General features: G+C 44.8%; 1 protein-coding gene and 1 pseudogene across 2 annotated transcripts in view; one reads left to right on the top strand and one right to left on the bottom strand.

Annotated features, from left to right (window-relative positions):
* FBXW8 (F-box and WD repeat domain containing 8) overlaps nucleotides 1-20,424 on the bottom strand; it is a 120,530-nt gene extending 100,106 nt beyond the window's left edge. Inside the window, exons 1-2 of one of the 2 annotated variants that reach the window (XM_064578452.1) lie at nucleotides 20,024-20,424; nucleotides 4,704-4,808 (exon numbers count right to left, since the gene is read on the bottom strand). In XM_064578452.1, coding sequence (XP_064434522.1) covers nucleotides 4,704-4,808; nucleotides 20,024-20,341 — 423 coding nt within the window. In that variant the 5' untranslated portion in view covers nucleotides 20,342-20,424. The remainder of the gene's footprint in view (nucleotides 1-4,703; nucleotides 4,809-20,023) is intronic. The other variant, XM_064578451.1, reaches the window with a different exon arrangement.
* Nucleotides 12,487-12,960, top strand: LOC123853207 (PCNA-interacting partner-like; annotated as a pseudogene).
* Nucleotides 20,425-21,860: the final 1,436 nt, after the last annotated feature.

Genomic DNA, 21,860 nt, shown 5'->3' with positions numbered 1-21,860 from the left:
TGAGTCCTGGGCAGGCATGTGTTTCCCTTGGAGACAGAGTCAGGTGACAAAGGCAAAAGTGAAGAACAAAAGGAACCCTGCCAATAGTTACAGGTTTTCAGAGTTAGGTCTGTTATAAGAAAGAAAGAAAACAAACAAACAACAACAAAAAAAACCCCAAAAACAAAAAACAAATACCTAATAAATATTTCTAAATTTGGAAAAAAAAAAAAAAAAAAATCAATCCAGCAGCACTTGGCTGGAGATTCCCAACTCTAAAGACTTCATGAAAATCTTTAGCTAAATAAAACCTCAGATTTTAGTTGCTCCTATATGGTTATCTGGGAAGATCATAAGATCACATTTTCCTTAAAACCTGAAATATCAGGGGCACCCAGCTGGCTCAGTGGGTAGAGCAAGCGACTCTTGATCTCAGGGTTGTGAGTTTGTACTCCATGCTGGATGTAGAGCCTACTTAAAAACTTGAAATATTGAGGTGCCTGGGTGGCTCAGTTGATTAAGCCTCTGATTCTTGACTTAAGCTCAGGTCTTGAGTTCAGGGTCCTGAGTTCAAGCCTTGCACTGGGCTCTACATACATGGAGCCTACTTAAAAACAAAAAATATCATAATCTAATATAGCGGGCTTTAGTTCCAGATTTCAGTAACACCTACTTCTTGCTTGCCAATTTTATCATACATCTTAAGTTTTTAACCTCCATCCCTACCCTTTCTTTCTTTACTGCTTCCTTTATTCACATTTTTCTACTTCTTACTTGAAGAATGTGACATTGTTATCTATGCAGCTAGATTTCTAAAATTATACTTTAGGAAATACACATAAACTGTGATAAAAATGAAAATTAAAAAAAGACAAAATTATAGAGATGAAAACAGAATGGTGGTTGTGAGGGGCTAGGGATGGGGAGGGAGGTAGAGGTGGCCGGCCCATAAGAGGTAGCACAAAAGATCCTTGTGATGAATGTTGTGTACCTTAACTGTGTGGTCACACAAATCCACACCTGTGATAAAACTGCATAGAACTAAATACACTCACAAATAAGTACGTAAAACTGACGAAATCGGAGTTAAGCTCTATGGACTGTACTAATGTCAGTTTCTTGGCTTTGATATTACTCTGTAGGCAAGATATTGTCAATGAAGGAAACCGGGGGAAGAGAACACAGGGCCTCTCCAGACTATCTTTTGCAACTACCCATGAATTTGTAATTATTTCAAAAGTTTTAAAAATGAATGTTAGTAAATCCTAAAACCATTACTTCTCAGAATTACAATTCCTATTATAACAGCTTACTCTTCCCATTAAAAAAAAAAATTGTAATTTTCAATTCAACAATTTGTAATTGTTATCCATTTTAGAACATTGTTTTTAGAGTGCCAGGAACCCTGTGGGCGCACACACAAAACCATAAAATTATATAATAGGAGCAAGATAAAGCTGTTCGATGAATCGCCCAACGCATAACTTTGCTTACTAAAAGCTACACTGTTTTCGAGACATTTCAGCATGAAACACTCCCACAGGGACACTAAATCCCGCAAGAGACAACTATTGATAGCAAGGAGCTAGAAAGGTCAGCATCAGAAGTACACAAGGATCACAAACAAATGTAGTGGGACTTTAGTCCTGAAAGCTTAAAACCTACAAAGCAGAAAATGAGGGGATGCAGAAAAGAGACAAAGTCAGAGCAAAATCACTTCTCCAGCATACTTTGTGGCACAATTAAATCTCAAGAAGTCCTTCCCAATCCGGGTTCCTTACTGTCAGTTACCAATTTGGCATAAAGATCTAAGGAAACAGGTTTTCTCCAAGGGCACACATATAGTTCATGGTGCCAATTCCTCTATAACTGGCCCAATTTCACTGAAATCCTAAGGCGGCTTGATTAAGAGAGGAGAGAGAGAGAGAGAGAGAGAGGGGGACAGACAGAGTGAGCCCCCTCTAAAATCACATCCAAAAGCAGCAGGACATTCCACTCAACAGAAGGACTTTTTCCCTGGTTTCAATAATAAAAACACCGCAAGAAACAAATGAAAATGCTACTTATGTTTATTACTTTGTGGGTTTTTTTTTTTTTTTTTAAGATTTTATTTATTTCAGAGAGAGAGAGTGAGATAGCGAGAGCAGGAACACAAGCCGGGGGAGTGGGAGAGGGAGAAGCAGGCTTCCCGCTGAACAGGGAGCCCGATGCAGGGCTCGGTCCCAGGACCCTGGGATCATGACCTGAGCCGAAGGCAGAAGCCTAACGACTGAGCCACCCAGGCGCCCCTGTGGTTGTATTTTAATGCTTGAAAAAAAAAAAAAGAAAACAAAAATAAAAAGCCAAAACAAAGCCAATTCTAATTATTACCGGCCATCCATTGTCATCCTCATGACATTATTAAATAAAATCCTGGCTTCATAGACCAGAGCCACCTTAGGGGTTCTGGTTAAGAATATTTTTTATGCGTATATGTGTGCTCTAAAAATTAGGTGGAAATGAAAAACGAAACAAATAAATCCAACTGGCCAAAGAGGGAAGAATTCTGGTGGACAACTGGACCACTGTGTTGCAAATTAAACTTCACACCTGCAGAATCATCTCACCAGCATAACCAATCTATGCTGAAATGCAGCCCCCGTGTACCAAAAGGGGATCTCTTCTTCCACTAGATCCTATCTTTCACTGATAAACTCTTTGGATGAGAAAACCAGCAGCAGATGTGAAAGCCACATGGCCCTCTACAAAGCAGGAGAGCAAAAAGCAGTGTTAAAAGAAAGGATTCCTTAAACAGCAGCTCCCTATCAAGAATGAAGATTTTATCATCTAATGCTGACTTTGTGGAAAGCAGCTAGCTCTGAGACCCTGTTCCAAGACTTCGGCTAACAGCATCAGGCTGAAATCCAGGAGTTGGACTCATTTAGCTACACCCTTGTTTTCGACTCTTGGGAACAGGGCCAAAGTGTAAAGTTAGAATAGAACAAATCCAATTTCCAACGGAAAGACGACGACAATATAGGTACTCTTGCTTAATGCAACTGATAGGCTCTGAGCACGGTTTACATTTCAGTACATTTTTATTCAGTCAATTTTAGCCCTGGAATAATTTTTTCCATCATTTCCTAAAGATTCCAGACTCTGCATCAAAAAATATCTGCCAACACCCCCACTTAATATTGTGGCAATCAAGAATACTGAAAACTTTTTCAAATTCATATCTAGGTAGAAAATTTTGATTAAGCAAACTGCTTCATATAGTGTAAAACCAGCAACTTTTTAAATTGTCCTGTATTTTGGGGCGCCTGGGTGGCTCAGATGGTTAAGCGTCTGCCTTTGGCTCAGGTCATGATCCCAGGGTCCTGGGATCGAGTCCCGCATCGGGCTCCCTGCTCCTTGGGAGCCTGCTTCTCTCTGTCTCTCATGAATAAATAAAATCTTAAAAAAAAAAAAAAAGAAAGAAAGAAAATTGTCCTGTATTTTGTGTGACTTCATTGAACTACCAGAGGTAGCAAGCTCTAGAGTCTAAATTTGGCTACAGTTTGCACCTCTCAAACTGCCTTAATGTTTTTAACTTCACATTTTAAAAAATTTTTTATTTTTAAAAATTTTTTATTAAGTTTACTTTTTTAGTAATCTCTACACCCAACCTGGGGCTCAAACTCGCAACCCCAAGATCAAGAGTTGCATGCTCCTCTGACTGAGCTAGCCAGGCACCCCCGGAATTTTAGTATACAGTTCTGGTACCACTCCATTTTACCTATCCCTTTCCTTTAAGGGTGTAGACACATGTGTAAAATGCAGTCTAGAATCCAGGGATAGGAAATGGTAGCCACTAGACAAATTAAGTCTTGGAGTTGGAGACAATGAATACTCTAGGGTCTTCTGGGGAATACAGTTGTCCACGAAAGCCAAATGGTCAGCAATCATACATTCAACTTACGAGAAATTATACACTTCATCCATTACACTCTTCACTAAAAAGAAGTGAACAAGAGACCTAATTTAATTTGCCTCTCAAAGTGCGGTCAAAGCCACAAGGGTATTACCTGGTTAGAAATGCAGAATATCAGGCCCTACCCCAGACCTCCTGAGTCCAAATTTGCATTTTATCAAGATCTCCTGTGATTCATGTACACAGTCAAGTGTGGCCTGGACAGTAAGTGCCACCATGCCGCCCCATGGGCATATGCCTCAGAACAAGCAGGAGATGGGGGACACAGATCTGCACTTCCCTCAGGGGGTCTCTGTTCTCACAGGTCTCACACCTCACGGAGTGGAATTCTAGTGTTTAAAGGGTCATTTGGACGATATGCCTAATACATGATGTCACTGTTTTGTCCCCCGGCTGACCTTCAGCTCTCCACCTAACAATTGGCTTGATTTAACCAAGGGCTGGCATTTTTGCATTAATGGTGAGAACATTAACAGCTCAGGCTAGCTCTATAAAGGCCAGCAGAGTTGTCAGCCACAGGTCGACCATAACTCAGACTGCAGGAAGAACAGAGCTCTTGAACAGATGGCCACAAAAAGATAAACACCAAGCAGTGATAAGGAACCCAATCCTTCCAGTTCAAGGTTGCGTTCCCTCAAGGAAAGTTGCTATCCACTTCATTAATTCTTTAAAGGTTGCAATTCTGATAAGTAAATCTCTGTTACCCAAGAGCTGCCTAGGCTTGCATTACAAGCAGAAGGAAATCTTGAACGTTAGTTTAATAATCGCTTACCTGTGCGCACCTTCCTAGTTCTTTCCTGTCCAGATACTGAAATATATTGATTGCCAGTTCATAAGGCAGTTGGATATCAAAGAAGGGCACATCATCCATTTCATTCTGAAGAGAAAAAGGAAAGGGAAATAAGTTCACAATTCAGAGGTATGAAAACGGTCTTTTATACAGCAAGAGATATTCTTCGGTGGGAAGGACAGAGGTGCTGTTGTCCCTGGGGGAGGAACACATTCTCACTACCCCATGGGGCAGCCACCAGACCTGAGAGCCACTGAATTCTCACTGCCACAAGCCCACCCTCCTCACATTCACTCAGAAAATCCACAAGACCACTTCCCATAAGGCTTCAAAAGGAGAAGCAAGGGTGCCAACTCACAATCTGGGGTATGCCACAGGAATCAGTGCAAAGGTTGTAGAAAGTCTCGTGGCCTCTAAGGAAAGTTGAGTGGTGGGCAGCCAAGAAAGGGAGCCTTGAAATCAGAGGGGCCACTGGTCCCCCCAGGACAACTCCTACTATACCCGACTTGGGAGGGCAGTGAGCCCCCACAGCCAGAGAAAATGCTGGCCTAGGTCACTAAAGTGGTTTCATCAGGAAAAGAACAGGGCTATGAAGATGAACAAGAAGTAAACAAACGAAATGCTGCTCTTAAAGGAGGTGAGCACCACCTCCCCTTGGCCACTGGAGAAACACATGGTTTCCTAATGCACTCAGGGGCCTACACTGGTTAACCTGAGTGAGCCAGTGCAAACAAAGCTGTTCTTCTTCGGTGTCATTTATTAATGTGGAGAAATTAGAGCTCGCCTGCCTTCGGATAAGCAATTAGGGATGAGGTAACGGGCTTTATTTGAGAGATAAGGCTGTCATGACGATCCTGGTTGCACAAAGAAATAGGAGTGTGAAGCAGAAAGAAAGCCAAGTGTGTATACGTGCCCCTCTGCCTGTTCCCAAATCCACCTGCTAAAGCTCCCTTTTGCATGTATTTCTGCAAAGCTAGGGAAAGCGGGCTGTTTGTCTCAATGGAACTTCCTTAAATAAAATTCATTTTTAATAAGCTTTGGCTGACATCAGTGACTTACAGGTTGCAAGCAAATTATTAAGTCACCACTCAAATACAATAGTCCTATACCACAAGGCTGCAGTCTGAAAATTGAAAATAGACTCAGCATTTTTAAGGGAGTGTGAGCACTGATTTAGCCCCTACCAAGTTCCAGGGTAAAGAATTTTGTGAAATCATGTTTCCATTCATCTAGGAGTCTCAGAGCTAAATGATAATGCAAGGCATAAGAAGGAAATGTATTCAACTTCACGAAAACAGTGCAAGGCTAAGTATGAGAGCCAAAAAGGATCTCTGGAGGGAAAAAGAGCAAGAGTTGACAGTTCTCTGTGGGCAAAGACAGTACAGAATGTTAAATCGGCAAAGAAATGTTGGCCATACGGGGGGCGGGGAGAGAAAAAACAAAAAAAAAAATCTGCAAGTGTAATCAGAAGGCAAAGGGGTCCCTGCCCAAAAAAATAATGGAAAATAATGGAAAGTCTTAGTCTAATGGCTGGGTCCCCTCTTACAATTAATTGGCTTCACTCATGGAGGAAAAGAGGCAGCACTTTCTCACTTGGCCCAGATATAACCTGAGACGACTCAACACAACCGAGGCGGGGGAGAGGGGTGTCACCCACCACCAGCTGAGGAAAGCCACACACAAAACCAGACTATCGTTTGTGACCCGTGGACTTCCTTCTGCTTTCTCTTTTGGATTGACTATGGTGAGGTGAAGCAGCCTACTTTACCTGCTTGGTAGAGAAACAAGAGAATAACGTTCCTTATCCTCATACAAGTAGAATGAAAGCAAAGAAAAGCCTGCACTCATGCAAAGTGAACGCAGATCCAGCTTTTACACTGTTAGAGACACCAGGCACTGCTTTCTTCAATCAGCCCCCAGCTGATTAGAACTATCACCTGGTTTCTGGACAGGACACTATTGTAACGAAACAGGAGATAGCACCTTTATTTTTAGTCATTCTGGTGTAGAAAAGTCACACTTGCGGTGGCAGGAGCCTTCCCTCCTTTGCCCATTCAGATGGCCGATTCTCTATTCTCATCCTGGAGCATAGTGCCTCTCTACCCCAGTACCTCTACCCCGGCAGAACCACAGCCCTGCCACTGGCCTTTTTGATCCCAACCCCCCCAACCTCTGGGATGGAGGTTCAGAACAAAGATTCAAATGGATAATCTTGGTTCTGCCACTTGACTCGCCATGTGACCAGGCTAAATACCTCCAGGTCTCAGCTTCCTCATCTGTAAAAGAGAGAGCGTACCTACTCATAGGGTAGTTACAAGAATAAAATGAAATAATACACGGAAAGGGCATGGGGCAAGTACCAGGGCAAAGCACACAGTAACAGATTGATACAGCTATATTCGTTCCTGGAGTGGCACTTTGGCTCCCTTTTTTTTCCCCCCTTCAATAAGCATTTGTGGATTAGATCCACATTCCAGGGGACTCCTCTACCAGCTTGTTTACACAGAAAGTTTTGTCTCCCCCTGTCCTACCACAAGCAGAGGATTGCTGGCGACAGCAGGGAGGAGATGCAAAGTCACTAAGGAGTCTGAACAATGGGAGTGTCCACACCATAGGTCTTTTTCGAGAGAACTTTTCAAAGAGAATCAGCAATTTTAAGACGCTATACCATGGTAACAACTAGAGAAGGATTTGCTCTAGTGTACAGTGGAGGAAAAGGAGGCAGCCACCAGGGTGCAAATGACCAGTCAGGGGTGTTATGGCCCCCACACCAACAAAGGATCTGAAATGCCATACTGGTCACGCTGTTCGTGTACCAGTTGTGATGGGTCTTGAGAATTTTTAAGTTCTGGGGGACAACAACTGTTTCAAAGCACTGAATTATGTAAACACCAACATTACAAAGCCAAGCTTTATTTATTTGACAGTGAGAGAGGAAACACAAGCAGGGGGAGTGGGAGAGGGAGAAGCAGGCTTCCCACCGAGCAGGGAGCCTGATGCGGGGCTTGATCCCAGGACCCTGGGATCATGACCTGAGCCAAAGGCAGATGCTTAAGGACTGAGCCACCCAGGCGCCCCAAAGCCAAACTTTTAAATCATTATGCCCTTAGAATTACAAATCAAGTTCCAGACTCCCTGTTGCTACCAGTGGTTGGGGGATGGCAGGGAAAAAAAGAAACCAATGTGATAAAGGAAGGTCCACATCTCTGTAGACCCACAAGGTCAGGAAACCAAAGGCTAAAGTTTCATGTTGCACACTTGGAATCTCTTTGGCAAGACATCTGATCACTGGTTCTTATAGTAGATGCTGCAGTGGCTCACTCAGATTCCCCCTTTTGGATCCACGACACTCATCATCCCAAATGCTCAGATGCTGCCTACTCTTGGCTCACTGGCTCAGCTGTCAAGCACTTCCTAGGCACTACCCTTGGTCAAACAAGCTGCCTCGTCCAAGGTTACATCCCCTACTGGAGGGCAGCCTGCATCCAGTGACTAGTCAATACCTAGGTATAAAGGCTTGTCCCCCTTGCCTCAATTCAGGGCTTCTCAGGAAGGCCAACCTGCTAAACCACCTGCAGGCAAAGCTCCATCCCAGTGTCCGTTTCATGAAAAATCCAACCTGATTTCCCGAAGTAGATGTGATGCAGGACAGGTCTATATCCAACACATTCCCAAAGGCTCTGATGCACAACTCTGGAGACAGGAGTCTAGCTAACCTCCTTCCCTTTCCTCCACTCAAGGAGGTAGAATGACGTTGGAGTGACATTATTAAACCAAGAGACAGAACAAACTAGATTCAAAGTTAAATAAGTCACTCATAAACTTCACTTTGTTATTAGTAACAGATCACTTGGGAAACACCTTATAAAAGATTGAGAGTTAGGAGCACGTTTGGCCCTGTGGTTGAAAATGTCATTCTTCTACAGGTACCCAGGATTTGGCAGGGATGTAGAGCCACACGCTGGACAGAAGTGCTAGCCCAATAAGCACGCACACGCTCATAGTGGGGCTGGAGCACTCCCACTGGGCCCTGCCCACAGCTCGTAAATAGAAGTAAACAGTACCACCTGCTGCAAGTATGCAGAGAAGTACCTTATCCTCTAAAGGGGGCTATCAGACTTCCACCTAGGCCGTTCTGAAGCACACGGCCATCTGAAAAGTTCTAGGCCACATGAACCAATTCTGATTTATATGGTTTTAAAAACATGGAGGCAGACAAGGAGACATTTCAGAAACAAAGAAATTCCAAGAATGAAGGAAAGAGGTTGAAGACACTGGAAATATTAACATAGAGAAACCTGGTCACACTAAAAACATCAGTAGGACCACAATGTTTAGTCCATTATTTTTATAGCCCAAGCAATGTGAGACTGGCCAATAATGCTACAGAAACCCAAGACATTAAAGTATTAACCTGGCTTCAAATGTGAGGAAAAACGCCGTTTTTGATTAAATACAACCTGGCTTTTAATTTTTCAATGGCTCAAATATTGATTCTTTGCCACTATGGTGACTCTTGTCCTGTGTTATACATCAAGACTATCTGTGGAGTTTAAAAAAAATGCCCCCAGTTGTGTTACCCCAAATTTCCAGGGGCAGGGCTCAAACATCTCTTCCTCAGGGATCCTCAGGCACACTAGAAATCAAGAACCACAACCCTAAATTAGGTGGATAAAAAAAACACCACACAAACCCACAAAGAGGTCATGTTACTTTGTTAATTCAAAGTCAGCTAGATTTTATAGACTAGATTTTCCCAAAGTCTGCTGGACTTACTCCAAAAATGCTAAAAGAAAGTGCAAATAGATCCATCCCCAGGGAGGCTGATTTGTACTCCTATGTGCTAATGTAAGACTAATTCTGTAAATGGATTGGTTTTGTGCCTTACTGTTAGAAATTTAATCTGTCTTCTCTTGTTTAGTAGAAGAAGGGATAATTACTAAGAGCCAAATCAGTGAAAAGTAAAGAAATGGCCTCAAGGTTTGTTCCCAATGTACATCTCCAGGACAAACGGAACATGAAAGCTCTCTAGGTGGTGTTTTAAGAAACCAAAAAAGGCACCTCGAACATACAATAGACATGCAATAGTATTTATGCTAAATCTGTGGCTGAAAGGAGACTGTTTTCTAAAGAAATTACTGTAAAAGTGGAGTAGAGCAGACCCACGCAATCTCAATCAGAAAGAATGAATTCGTTTCACCTGGGTCTTAAGAAAAAAACTGGTTGATGGGGGGTCTGAAACACTCAAGATTAAATAGGCATTCATTCACAATCCCAAATTTATCTCAAAATATGTATTTTTAAAAAGATGACAGGGCGCCTGGGTGGCTCAGTTGGTTAAGTGACTGCCTTCAGCTCAGGTCATGATCCCAGGGTCCTGGGATCGAGTCCCGCATCAGGCTCCCTGCTCTGCGGGGAGCCTGCTTCTCCCTCTCCCACTCCCCCTGCTTGTGTTCCCTCTCTCGCTGTGTCTGTCAAATAAAATCTTTAAAAATAAAATAAAAAAAATAAAAAGATGACAGAACACCAAAACGTTTAACAGCATAGCCTCTGACCAATGGCATTACAAATTTTTCTTTCTTCTGAATTCCCTAAGTATTTTTTACAGTAAGTAGGTGATATTTTCAGACATAGAAAAGCAAAACTTTTTTTAAAGATTTATTTGAGAGAGAGCATGAGAGAGAGCATGAGAGGGGGGAGGGTCAGAGGGAAAAGCAGGCTCCCCGCTGAGCAGGGAGCCTGATGTGGGACTCGATCCCAGGACTCCAGGATCACGACCTGAGCCGAAGGCAATCGCTTAACCAACTGAGCCACCCAGGCGCCCCCAAAGCAAAACATTTTTGAAATAAGGTGTTTTGGGGCACCTGGGTGGCTCAGCTGGTTAAGCATCTGCCTTCGGCTCAGGTCGTGATCTCAGGGTCCTGGGATTGAGCCCCGCATGGGGTTCCCTGCTCAGTGGGGAGTCTGCTTCTCCCTCTCTCCCTGTATCTCCCCAACTTGTGCGCTCGCTCTCTGAAAAAAAATCTTAAAAAGATAGAAGGTGTTTTATGTTCAAAACACTATCTGAAATCAGGGCCATTCCAGATGCCAGGGGGAGAAGAGGTGCTGTTGGCAAATGTGTAAGAAATAATGTCTACACTCAGAGCTAAAATCTTTTCTAGAGAGAAGTCATCATCACATACAACAGTATAAAGATGGGAGACTACAAAATGCAACATACAGAGTCCCCCAAGGTATTCCAAAGTTCCTTAGTAAATCAGCTATTTAGAACTTGGAAATCATTTCTGCAGAGAAGCAACGTTATGAAGAGTGGTTAATGGTTAAGCTCCAAAACAGTCCACAAAAAGCCAAGTTATCTCTTCATTTAACCTAATCCTCGTGCCTTGTGATGAGAAAAAGCAAAAAGTGTTACGTTTCTGTTGATTGCATGCATGGCTGATACACTACACAATCTAACCAGCACAGTGCCTTGCACACAGCAGACGCACAATAAATGTCTAACGGGTTTTTTTTTTTAAGATTTTATTTGTCAGAGAGAGAGAACAAGCACAAGCAGGGAGAGCAAAGGCAGAAGCAGGCTTCGCTTGGAGGGAGCAGGGAGCCCAATGCGGGACTCGATCCCAGGACCCTGGGATCATGACCTGAGCCAAAGGCAGGCGCTTAACCCACTAAGCCACCCAGGCATTCCTTTTTGGTTTTTAAAACAAGCTTTCCAATTTCAAGAACCATTCTCACTCACCACCTACTGGTGGGATTGCACTGGGCACTTTGGCAAGGAATGGAAGCAGAAAAATGCCCATCTAAAGGACTGGGAGCGAGTGCTGGGGGTGGCAGCAAAAGAAGTTGGTGTGAAGCAGAAGAGGCTGGCCCTCCGCCTTCAAAGTCCCTTTTAGTTTAAACTGGGATCAGAGCTTAAGGACCCAGAAAGGAGATAAGTCAGGTCAAGGGGGCACTCCCAAGTCAGAAGCCTGGACCAGTATGGGTATGGATTTATTTGTGGAAAGAGTTTCATGTCAAGGGTCCTAAACACTTCAAGCACATTCCTACCATCAGGATTAACCATATAATTTGTGGACCCCCATGTAAAACAAAACAGGGGCCCTTGTTTAAAAAGGATTAAAAATGTTAAATCACATAGGGTCACACAGGCCCACAAGGCCAGGGGGCCCAGGCCAGCACAGAACCTGCACATTTGCCATTCTCTGCCTAGAACCCTCTCCCCCAGGTCTCTGCATGCTTGCTCCCTCATCTCCTTCCATGAAGGCCTTCTTGCATAGCACTATTTAAAATTATAGCCTCTCCCCCAACACATACACACTCTATCCCTTCCACCTGCTGTATTTTTCTCCAGATCATCACCTGACAATTATTTGTTCACATTCGACCTCTCTCCAGAATGTAAGTTCCTTAAGGGCACAGATCTTTTCGGTCTTGTTCACTGCTGTATCCTCAGTGCCTGGAACAGTGCCTACTACTAAGAAGCCATTTAATCAGTATTTGTGGAATCAGCGAAGACCAAGCTGTTTCAACCAGCAGAACCTTTCAACGAAGAGATGGTGGCCTAAGTTACAAGTGTTCTGGTATACACAGAGAGCATTTCGAAATGTGCCTAAGTAGAGACCTGCTAATTCATCACAGGCAAAAAATGAATCGCCCTCATAGTAAGATGTTCCATTGAGGGAAAGGGAGAAGGAAGAGAACTCTGAGCTCGAGACAGATTTCAAGTTGAGCATTAAAGAGAAAGCAGAGGACTCACGACGGACTCTTACAGCTTCTAGACTGCAGCCCGGGAGGACGATTCTTCAGTCCAGTCTGCACCTACCAGGTCTATCCCAAGTGAGAGAATGGCTGAGCTTAATCAGAAGTCTATCTTGGATATGATTAAGGAGTTCAGGAGGAATTGGCACTCTTTGTAACTCTGAGAGAACTACTGTATGTGGTGCAGACTCCATGCTCCTGGCATTGCAGCTTTCCATGGCAGAGAACAACAAACAGCACAGTGGAGAATTTACAGTTTCCCTCAGCGATGTCTTATTGACCTGGAAATACTTCCTACATGAGAAGTTGAACTTACCAGTTGAAAATATGGAAGTGATTGACCATTAGGAGGATTTACGATGATTTCTTAAAGAATAGTAATAGGTTAGATCTGATTGATGTTTATAAAAAATGTGTTTTGATTTCTAGTTGTGAAAATAATGCCAACATATCCCCTGTATTTTTAAAAATTCTATCTTAAATGAAAATTGGCTAGATTTATTTTTAAACTATGGTATCAGCATTTATAGTAACTTGATAATGTTTTGCTTTTCAGATGTTAGAAATAGAAAATTTATCTACCTGAAAGTTATTACTGGAAAGAAATATTTCAGTGGTAAATTTTGCTGGAATTCTGTTATTTGGTTGAAATATAAGAACAGCTTCTTACTAGATCAAAAAATTTTAACAAAGAGATCAGTCCCAAATGCTTGATTTCTTTTTGAATTTGTGCCAAGGATTGCTTTTTATTTTACTTTCTTGTTTTAATGTGCATCTGTTCATTTGGCATATGTTGTATAAATGATTGTTAGGACTCTTTCTATGGATTAATATTTTACTGAGATGGGGTATCATTTTGTGACGATAGTATGATGCAATAAACATGAGGTAATATACTGTTAAAAAAAAAAAAAAAAGCAGAGGACAGCAAAGAGGAAGGGAAATTGGCCCAGCTAAGCCAGTTCATGAGTTCACATTTGTTTGCCGTGATTCATATCAGAAAGTTTCCTCACTTGTTTCTAACTTAAAAACTGAAGAAAGCTATGCCATCAAATTGACCTTGTTGACAGCACAAATGTAGGTTCTGACAAATACTGACCTAGTGGACAATGCATATTAGTCAGCACTAATAAAACTTTATCAGGCCTGAAAACCCAAATCCTAACTGGAAGGATGTTTGAAAGTTCCCAAAGGTTCTAACCACCATGGAGCAGCTTTATAACACTGCTGTTGGGAGCAGTACTTCTGCCTATCTCAACTCCACAAATGTTGATGGGGCCCCTACCGCAAAAGACAGGAGACCCTGCCTTCCAGGGACTCCCAAGCCCAGGTGTAGGGCAGCAAGGGGTTAATCAATGATAAGTCTTAGCAAAGAGGAAATCAGTATAGTGAACTCTCCCCAATACTAATAAGAATAGGACCAGTTTTAATTTATTGGCTGCTTATTTTATGCCAGGCTTTGTGCTAGGAACATTCCATGCTTTATTTCTCAGTCTCTTCACAAGACAGGCGTTAGCATCATCCTCATCTGATAAGTAAGGCAGGATAAGTTAACTTGCCCAAGGTCAAACGGTAAGTTAAGCAGGGTCTCAATTCTGCTTACTACGGATTTCCCAGCACCCAGCTGATCAATAAATATGGTTGATGATTAGAAAACACATACATTCCCATAGTTAGGGCTGCTTGAAACACCCACCTAAAGGTGGACATCTGTTGTTTCTGTCATTTCCTGCCCAACCCCCCACCCCCTTGGTCACCTTGGTTTAATGACGCTGACGCCTCCACCACCCCTTTATCAGGAGTGGGAGTGGATACAAGCCTGGCCAACCTGAGTCCGTGATTGGCCCGAGGATGAACACATGACCCAGTCTGGACCAATGGGAATTTAAGTTCATAACAACGCTGCAGAGAACAGATGCTCTCTTTCTCCTTGTTGGAAGCAGATAGAAAGTTAAGACTGGAGAGCACCTTGGTGGCTCAGTGAGTTAAACGACTGCTTTCTGCTCAGGTCATGATCCTAGAATCCTGGGATGGAGTCTCGCGTCAGGCTCCCTGCTCCACAGTGAGTGTGCTTCTCCCTATGCCCCTCCCCTCATTCTCTCTCGCTCTCAAAAATCTTTAAAAAAAATTTAAAGAAAAGAAAACTGGAGTTGCTGGTAGCTATTTTATCCCAAAGTGGGGGGGGGGGGGGTCTGCCTGTGAATAAAGACAACAAAAGGAAAGCAGGACGAGGACACGGAGATTTCTAGTTGCATGATCTAAGCACCCACACCTGGAATCTTCAGGTACACTAACCAATAGATTCCAGTTGGGCTCCTTAAGCCAGTTTGAGTTGGGTGCGGATTGCCTGCGGCTCAGAGTCCTGACACATCACTTAAATAAAAATGGGACCCTGCAACTGGACAGCACACATACCAAGCAAAGAAAGAAGCATCCTCGAAATTATGCTCAAGTGCCCCCACCACCTCTGAGAAGCTGGAGTTTATGGAGAGAGGGAAATGTAAGAAAAGTGCCTGTTGCCTCTGAAAATCTGTCTGGAGCTGTAGCAATTCTTTTACTCGTTAAAACCATATACTAAAAAGACAGTTTAGGTGTCCCCATTCATCACCTAAAAATACACGGCTTCTCAGTGCTATTACTTAAAGCTTCCCAAAAGAAGACAGGGGCCACTTCTAAATTTTCATCTCAGCTGTGCTTGTCCATCAAATGTCTGGCCTGCACCCAGCCAGATGACCCTCCAAAGCATTGCTGTTCACCTGCTCCTCGAAAGGCAAATTAACTCTTGACTGCCAACTTACTAGCTGGCTCGCACTCTAGTGAGGATACCGCAGGCTCTGAGGTGAAAGAGGCCGCAAATACAACACAACAGAACGCCCTGGCCCAACGGAGCGCACAAGGGGCTGGGGGGAGAGCACCCCAAAGAGAGGGGATGTTAGGAGGTGGGACCAGATTTGTAGTTCTCCCTCATGTCAAGTGGATCAGCCTGCCGGGAGTTTCTGTGGAGTCTCAGGTGGAACTAAATCTTCCTTCTCGGGAGTCAGCCATGGATCAAATAAGGATTCTTGGGAAAACAAACGCAAAGATCACAAACTCATGACCCAAGGCAGACCCAGCCCACAGAAGATTTCATTTAACCAACAGTGTGAGGACTTAAAAACATTTTTTTTTTGCATTAGTTACCAACAATTAAAAATGGGAGGAATTGGGGGCACCTGGATGGCTCAGTAGTTAAGTGACTGCCTTTGCTTCAGGTCATGATCCCAGGGTCCTGGGATCGAGCCCCATGTCCGGCTCCCTACTCGGCGGCGGGGGGTGGGGGAGGGGGGGGAACCTGCTTCCCCTGCTTGTATGCGGTTGTGCTCTGTCAAACAGAATCTTTAAAAAACAAACATGGGAGGAATTTGAGTGATGGATGGCATTAAGGGCCACTACTTTGTTCATTCTTGCCTGTATCCAGGCAGTGGAGGACTCCACCCTAACTCTAGACTTGGCCATCTGGCTCACTCTGGCGGATGTGACAGTAACAAACATGACCTGAGCAGAGTTTGAAAGCACTTGGGCATTAGAGCTTGCCCTCTTGCAGCTCTGAGAAAGCCCATGCAGGGCTCACCTGTTGGATGATGAGACACATAGCGCACACACACACCCCCAGCAACTAGCCAGCTGCCAGAATCAGAGCTGCCTAGCTAACCAGCAGCTAACCTCAGACATCTGAGTGAACCCACCCACACCCAGCCCAAACTGCCACTCTGCAAAATGGTGAACTAAATAGTGGTGGGTTGTTTTTTGTTTTATTTGAGAGCGCGCGAGTGCACACACGAGTGGGAGGAGGGACAGAGGCAGAAGCAGCAGACTCCCCACTGAGCAGGGAGCCGGACCTGATCATGACCTGAACCGAAGGCAGACGCTTAACCGACTGAGCCACCCAGGTGCCCCTAAATAGTGGGGTTTTAAGCCAAAGTCCTGGGTGTTTTCTGTGTGGCAAAAACTGATGTAGTCCACATAAAAATGAACATTCCCAATTACAAAACAAAAATCTAAAGACCCTGCCACACTGGGACCACATTCCCACAAGGCAACAACCAGCTGAGATGGGCAGTGGCTCCCACCTTTAACCCAGCTACCGCATGTATCCCCTAATTTTTTTTTTTTTTTTTTAAGATTTTATTTCTTTGACACAGAGAGACACAGCAAGAGAGGGAAGACAAGCAGGGGGAGAGGGAGAAGCAGGCTTCCTGCGGAGCAGGGAGCCCAATGTGGGGCTCGATCCCAGAACTCTGGGATCATGACCTGAGCCGAAGGCAGACGCCCAATGACTGAGCCACCCAGGCGCCACCCCCCAATTTATCACCTTCTCATCTCGCCCATGCTGAGGTCGAGTTCAGTTGCCATAGGTCGTCTCAGTTAGATGCTGTTATATTTATGGCAGAGAAGAAAGTACAATACTGTATTCTACATACTTGAGTTACTATCAGGTAGGAAAGCCTTTATAACCACCTTGGAAAATTGTTTGTCAGGATCTACTAAGGCTGAACATCTGCATACCTATGACCTATCAACTCCACAATTAGCTATATACCCAAGAAAAATGAATACACAGGTTCCAAAAGATGTGCAAAGTGTTCACAGCACTACTCCCAATTGTCCCAAACCAGCTGTTAAACTAGTCAAGAATGTCCATCAACAGAATAAAACGTGACCTATCCATAGATGAATTTCACACATAATGCTATGTGCTAGAACCCAGACACAAGCAAGTACATGCTTTATGATTCTACTTATCGTTCAAAAACAGAAAATTAAAATAAGGTGTTAGAGGTCAGGTGAGAACACATGGGGGTTCTGACAAACTGAGAATGCTGTTCTGAAATCTGGGTGTTATTTACATGGATGTGTACACTTGTGAAAACTCACCAACCTGGACATTTATGATTTTATACAGGGTTCGGTCTAAAGAAACTTTTAAAAGTAGAAAAACAAGACCAAGAGAGCTAGGTTTCAAACAAAATGGTTAAGTATTTTTTAGGGATATCATGAAGGCAATTCCTATACTGTCATGTTTCGTACTTAATGTGACAAAAATAATAGCCATCATGGGGCACCCAGCTGGCTCAGTCAGTGGAACATGTGACTCTTGACCTCAGGGTTGTGAGTTCAAGACCCAAGATAGGTGTTAAAGAGTACTTAAAAAAAAAAAAAAAAAGATAACCAGGAGTTAAAGCATTACAGATATATGGCTGGAATCTGGAGAGATACATAACAAAACACCTGGTGAACTAGGAAAAAGGACTGAATGAGCCACTCCGAGGCTACCTCACTCATTTGCATGATCTGCCTGACCTCTGGGGCTTACAACCACTGACATGGGAATCCAAGCCTTTTCTGTAAAGGTTACCATCAGTTCTCACATTTAGGATACTGGGGAGGTTGAATGCCCCTAAAAATCAATTACTTTCTTAATGCGTATCTGTCAAATGGGGCAAACAGCAGCCACTGGAGAGGGTTGTGGGAGAACTGAAGATCTTCAAGCCCTTAAGGCAGTACCAAGGAGATTGAGAGTAATTTATAGCCGTGTTGATTGCAAATTAAAAAAAAAAAGGTGCCCTGAAGGTTGGATGCTGTTCATAGGATGCAGAGTCCAGTAGCACCTAATATGGTGATTCTGCAGACAGAGATCATCATGGGCACACACTCCAGAGCAGCTTTCTTCTAATTCCGATGTGCCCCTTGGATCCTACAGTAGGCAGGCCCCTTCCATTTCTAGAAGACTTCATTTAAGGCTCCACTATTTTTGGTCTCAATGCCTATCCCTCAGGAGTATTAGGGCCAGAAAGCCTTGAAGAATCAAGATAGTAAACCAAAGGAAGCTGTACAGCAGAAAACAATTTGGTCTCAAATTTGCTTGACCATCCCAACCATCACATTTCTAAGAGCTTCCTCAGGATATTGATTAAGCAGATCTAGGGACACACCAGAACCTGTCTTTTAATAAGGCCTAAGGGGATTTTTACACCAAGTTTGCAAAACTACTACCTGGTGAAATTTACAGCTTAACAGACCTGGATCCAAATTCAACCCCCAAAACTTATCAGCTAGGCATCCCTGGGGCAGTTACAGAAAACCTCTTTGAATATCCTCATTCATAAAAGGAGATACTAACAATATGGACTTTCCAGGATTGTTATGAAGCCTGAAGACACTGCCACGCTCAGCAGGTTGGATTTTCGCTGTGAGGCCCCAAGTGTGCCTTTGTCCTAACAATCCACTTTCCTGTTTCCCTCTACCACCAGAAGCTGGTCTTACCTTAACCTACAAATCTACTTCCATGGGAGTGATTTCTGCATAGATCTGGAATGTCCTGAGCAACTTCTCCAGTGCTAAACCACCTTCCCAAGGCATTGAAAGATTTTTACATCTGCCAGACTTCCTCAGTGATGACCCACTTTTTATAGAAGCAGACATGATACCAGCATGAATTTTCATACACCTAAGAATTGTCACATTGGATGAGTTTATAATGCATGTACACAGAAAAAGATTTTAACCTTAGAAGTAGACCAGAAACTTGGTGGAAACTCCTAGAGCTATTAATGTTATCTGAATAAAACTACGTTAAATAGGCCATTATTTCTAGAAACTCGCCAATTACAGAATTACTCTGAACTGGGAAGCTGTAGAAGCCTTCTTTAAGCCTAATTTAAATCAAACCAGGGGCGCCTGGGTAGCTCAGTAGTTAAAGCTCTTGACTTTTGACTTGGGCTCAGGTCAGGATCCCAAGGTCAGGAGATCTAGCCCAGCATCGGCCTCCCTGCTCAGCAAGGAGTCTGCTTGAGGATTCTCTCCCTTTCTGCCGCCCCCCCCCCCAATAAATAAATCAAACCATTAAAATTTGCTGTATTTCCTAACCCTTAACCATGGATGTGTTTTAGATGATCCTGATTGTGTCAACTTTGTGAAGGGTTTTTTTTTGGGGGGGGGGGTCCTCCAGATTCTCAAAAGGATCCATGCCCATGAAGTGGTTAAGAACCTCCATGCTAATGACCGTGCCCACAGGATTTGCTTTCCCTTTCTTTTAAATACATGTACAGTTGGAAAAAAACTGAGTAGTACAAACATTATACAGAACAAAGTTAAAATTGCTTCCTATCCCTGTGCTGAGACCCCCTTCCTAAAAGCAACGCTTTCCAAAAGAGTTGAAGAGCAGGATATCCTCAAACTGATACGGATAATTTCGGGCTGGATAATTTTTTCTGGATGCTGTGCATGCACTGTAGAATGTTCAGGAGTATCCCCGACTTCCACCCACTAGACTCCAGGATCAACTCCCCCAACCCAGTTGTGGCATCCTAAGAAGGTCGGCAGACACTGCCACTATGGGGGAACAAAGTCAGCCCAGAGTGGGAAGCACCCCTTCCAGAGATGCTCTATGCCTGCAGACACAGGGTGGCACACACTCTCCGATTCACTGGGGGGGGGGGGGGGGGGGGGCTTGAAGCAGGGGCAGGGGCAGGCCCGGACCTCGGCAGGAGGCGACGGCCACTCACCAGGTCGCGGATGAGCTGGTCCACCAGCTGCTCCCCGCCCCCGGCGCCCTCCCGAGCCGGAGGGGAGCGGGAACGGCTCGCCGCGTCCTGCCTCTCGGCCCGGGTCGCCCGCGCCGCCGGGGGTCGCCCCGCACCCTCCAGGAGGCCCTGGGCCAGCGCCAGGTACCCCGAGGCCTGCTCGCCGCGCCCCGGGGCCACTTCGGCCCGCCGCGGCCGCCGCTCGGCAGCCTCGGGCCGCCGCCGCTTCCTGAGCGCCTGGGCCTGCGCCAGCTCCTCCTGCCAGCGCCGGCGGAACTCCTCCAGGCTGTGATCATCCATCGCCGCCGCGCTCGGCCCTCCGCGTCCTCCTCGGCCCGCCGGCTGCCACGGGACAGTCCCTCCGCGGGAAGTGTCCGCCGCGGCCGGAAATCCGCGCCGCCGCCGCGCTCGGGTTCCGGGTGGGCGGCCCCGCCCCCGGCGCACCCCTCGAGCGGTCCGCCGCGCAGGTGGCTCGCGGCGCGCCAGGCCGAAGTTGGGGGCCTGACCCCGTGCCCAGGCTCTGCGCTTTCCCGCCTGCGCTCTGGTCAAGCGCGGACTTGGCGCCAAGCACCGTCTCTTTGGGCAGACGTGCATTGAGCACTTACTGGATGCCAGGCGCTGGGGATTCAGCGTTTAAATCTGGCCCCCTGCCCCCACCCTATCACTCCCTTCTTGGGGTTTCAAGTTGGGGGGGGGGAAGGAGACGACATTCAACAAAGGAATAGGAAGGCTTGAATTAGTGGTAGCTGTTGATAAAACAAGGTAATACAGTAAGGCACGGGGTGGGGATGGGGGCTTCACTTGAGAGGAATGTTCAGGGAAGGCATCTCGAGACGGCATCTGAACTAAGAGCTAAAGGAGGAGAAAAACCAGCCGTGGACAGATCTCAGAAGACCTTTCTAGAAGGAACTACAAGTGAGAAGGGAAAAGAAGTGGCGTACAATCGTATCCATCTTCCAAATGCTTTGAACCTGCTCTTCCCTCCGGGAATTTTTCTCCCCCCTTGACCTTGTTAACTCCCACACATCTTCCCTAACTCAGCTCATACCTCCCTTAATCCGCCCCCCCCCCGCAAAATGAGGTCACCTGGTTATTCAATCCTATAGCTTCTCATACCACAGAACACAGTTCGTGATTTTTGGATTCATGTAACTGGTTAATATCTCCCTTTCCTACTGGACTATCCATTCTTAGCTTGGAGTCTGGAGGTTGGTAGGCATTCAATAAGTATTTACTAACAACCCCTTCAGATGAGAACTACTGTCCCCACTTTACAGATGAAGAAACTGAGCTAAAAAAAAAAAAAAATCACACAGATGGTCATGTGAATACTCAGGGTTTTTTTTCCCCCCACTCCAGACCTGACCTTAACCTAATCATACAGCCTATTTGCCTAAGCCAGCTAGGAACCATTTGACTAATTTAGTTACCATGATTTTTCAGTGCAAGGATATTAACAGCATGGTGATCAACAGCCTGGGCCCCAGAATCAGACAGACAAATCTACTTGGGAATCCCAGCACCCTCATTTACTCTCATCGCCTTTCTTCCAAGAATTCCATTTCTAGGAATTTATCCTAAGAGAAGAAACTGGAGGATGAATTCAAGAATACCTTCAAGGATGGCACCGGAGCATTGTTTTATTTATTTTTAAATATTTTATTTGACAGACAGTGAGAGAGGGAACACAAGCAGGAGGGAGTGGGAAAGGGAGAAGCAGGCTTCCTACTGAGCAGGGAGCCTGATACGGAGCTCGATCCGAGGACCCTGGGATCATGACCTGAGCCGAAGGAAGACGCTTAATGACTGAGCCACCCAG

The sequence above is a fragment of the Mirounga angustirostris genome, unplaced genomic scaffold, assembly GCF_029215605.1.
Source record: "Mirounga angustirostris isolate CCGP_5_RB_7025 unplaced genomic scaffold, mMirAng1.0.hap1 SCAF_14, whole genome shotgun sequence".
Taxonomy (NCBI): domain Eukaryota; kingdom Metazoa; phylum Chordata; class Mammalia; order Carnivora; family Phocidae; genus Mirounga; species Mirounga angustirostris.
This window is presented reverse-complemented; position numbering and strand designations above follow the sequence as displayed.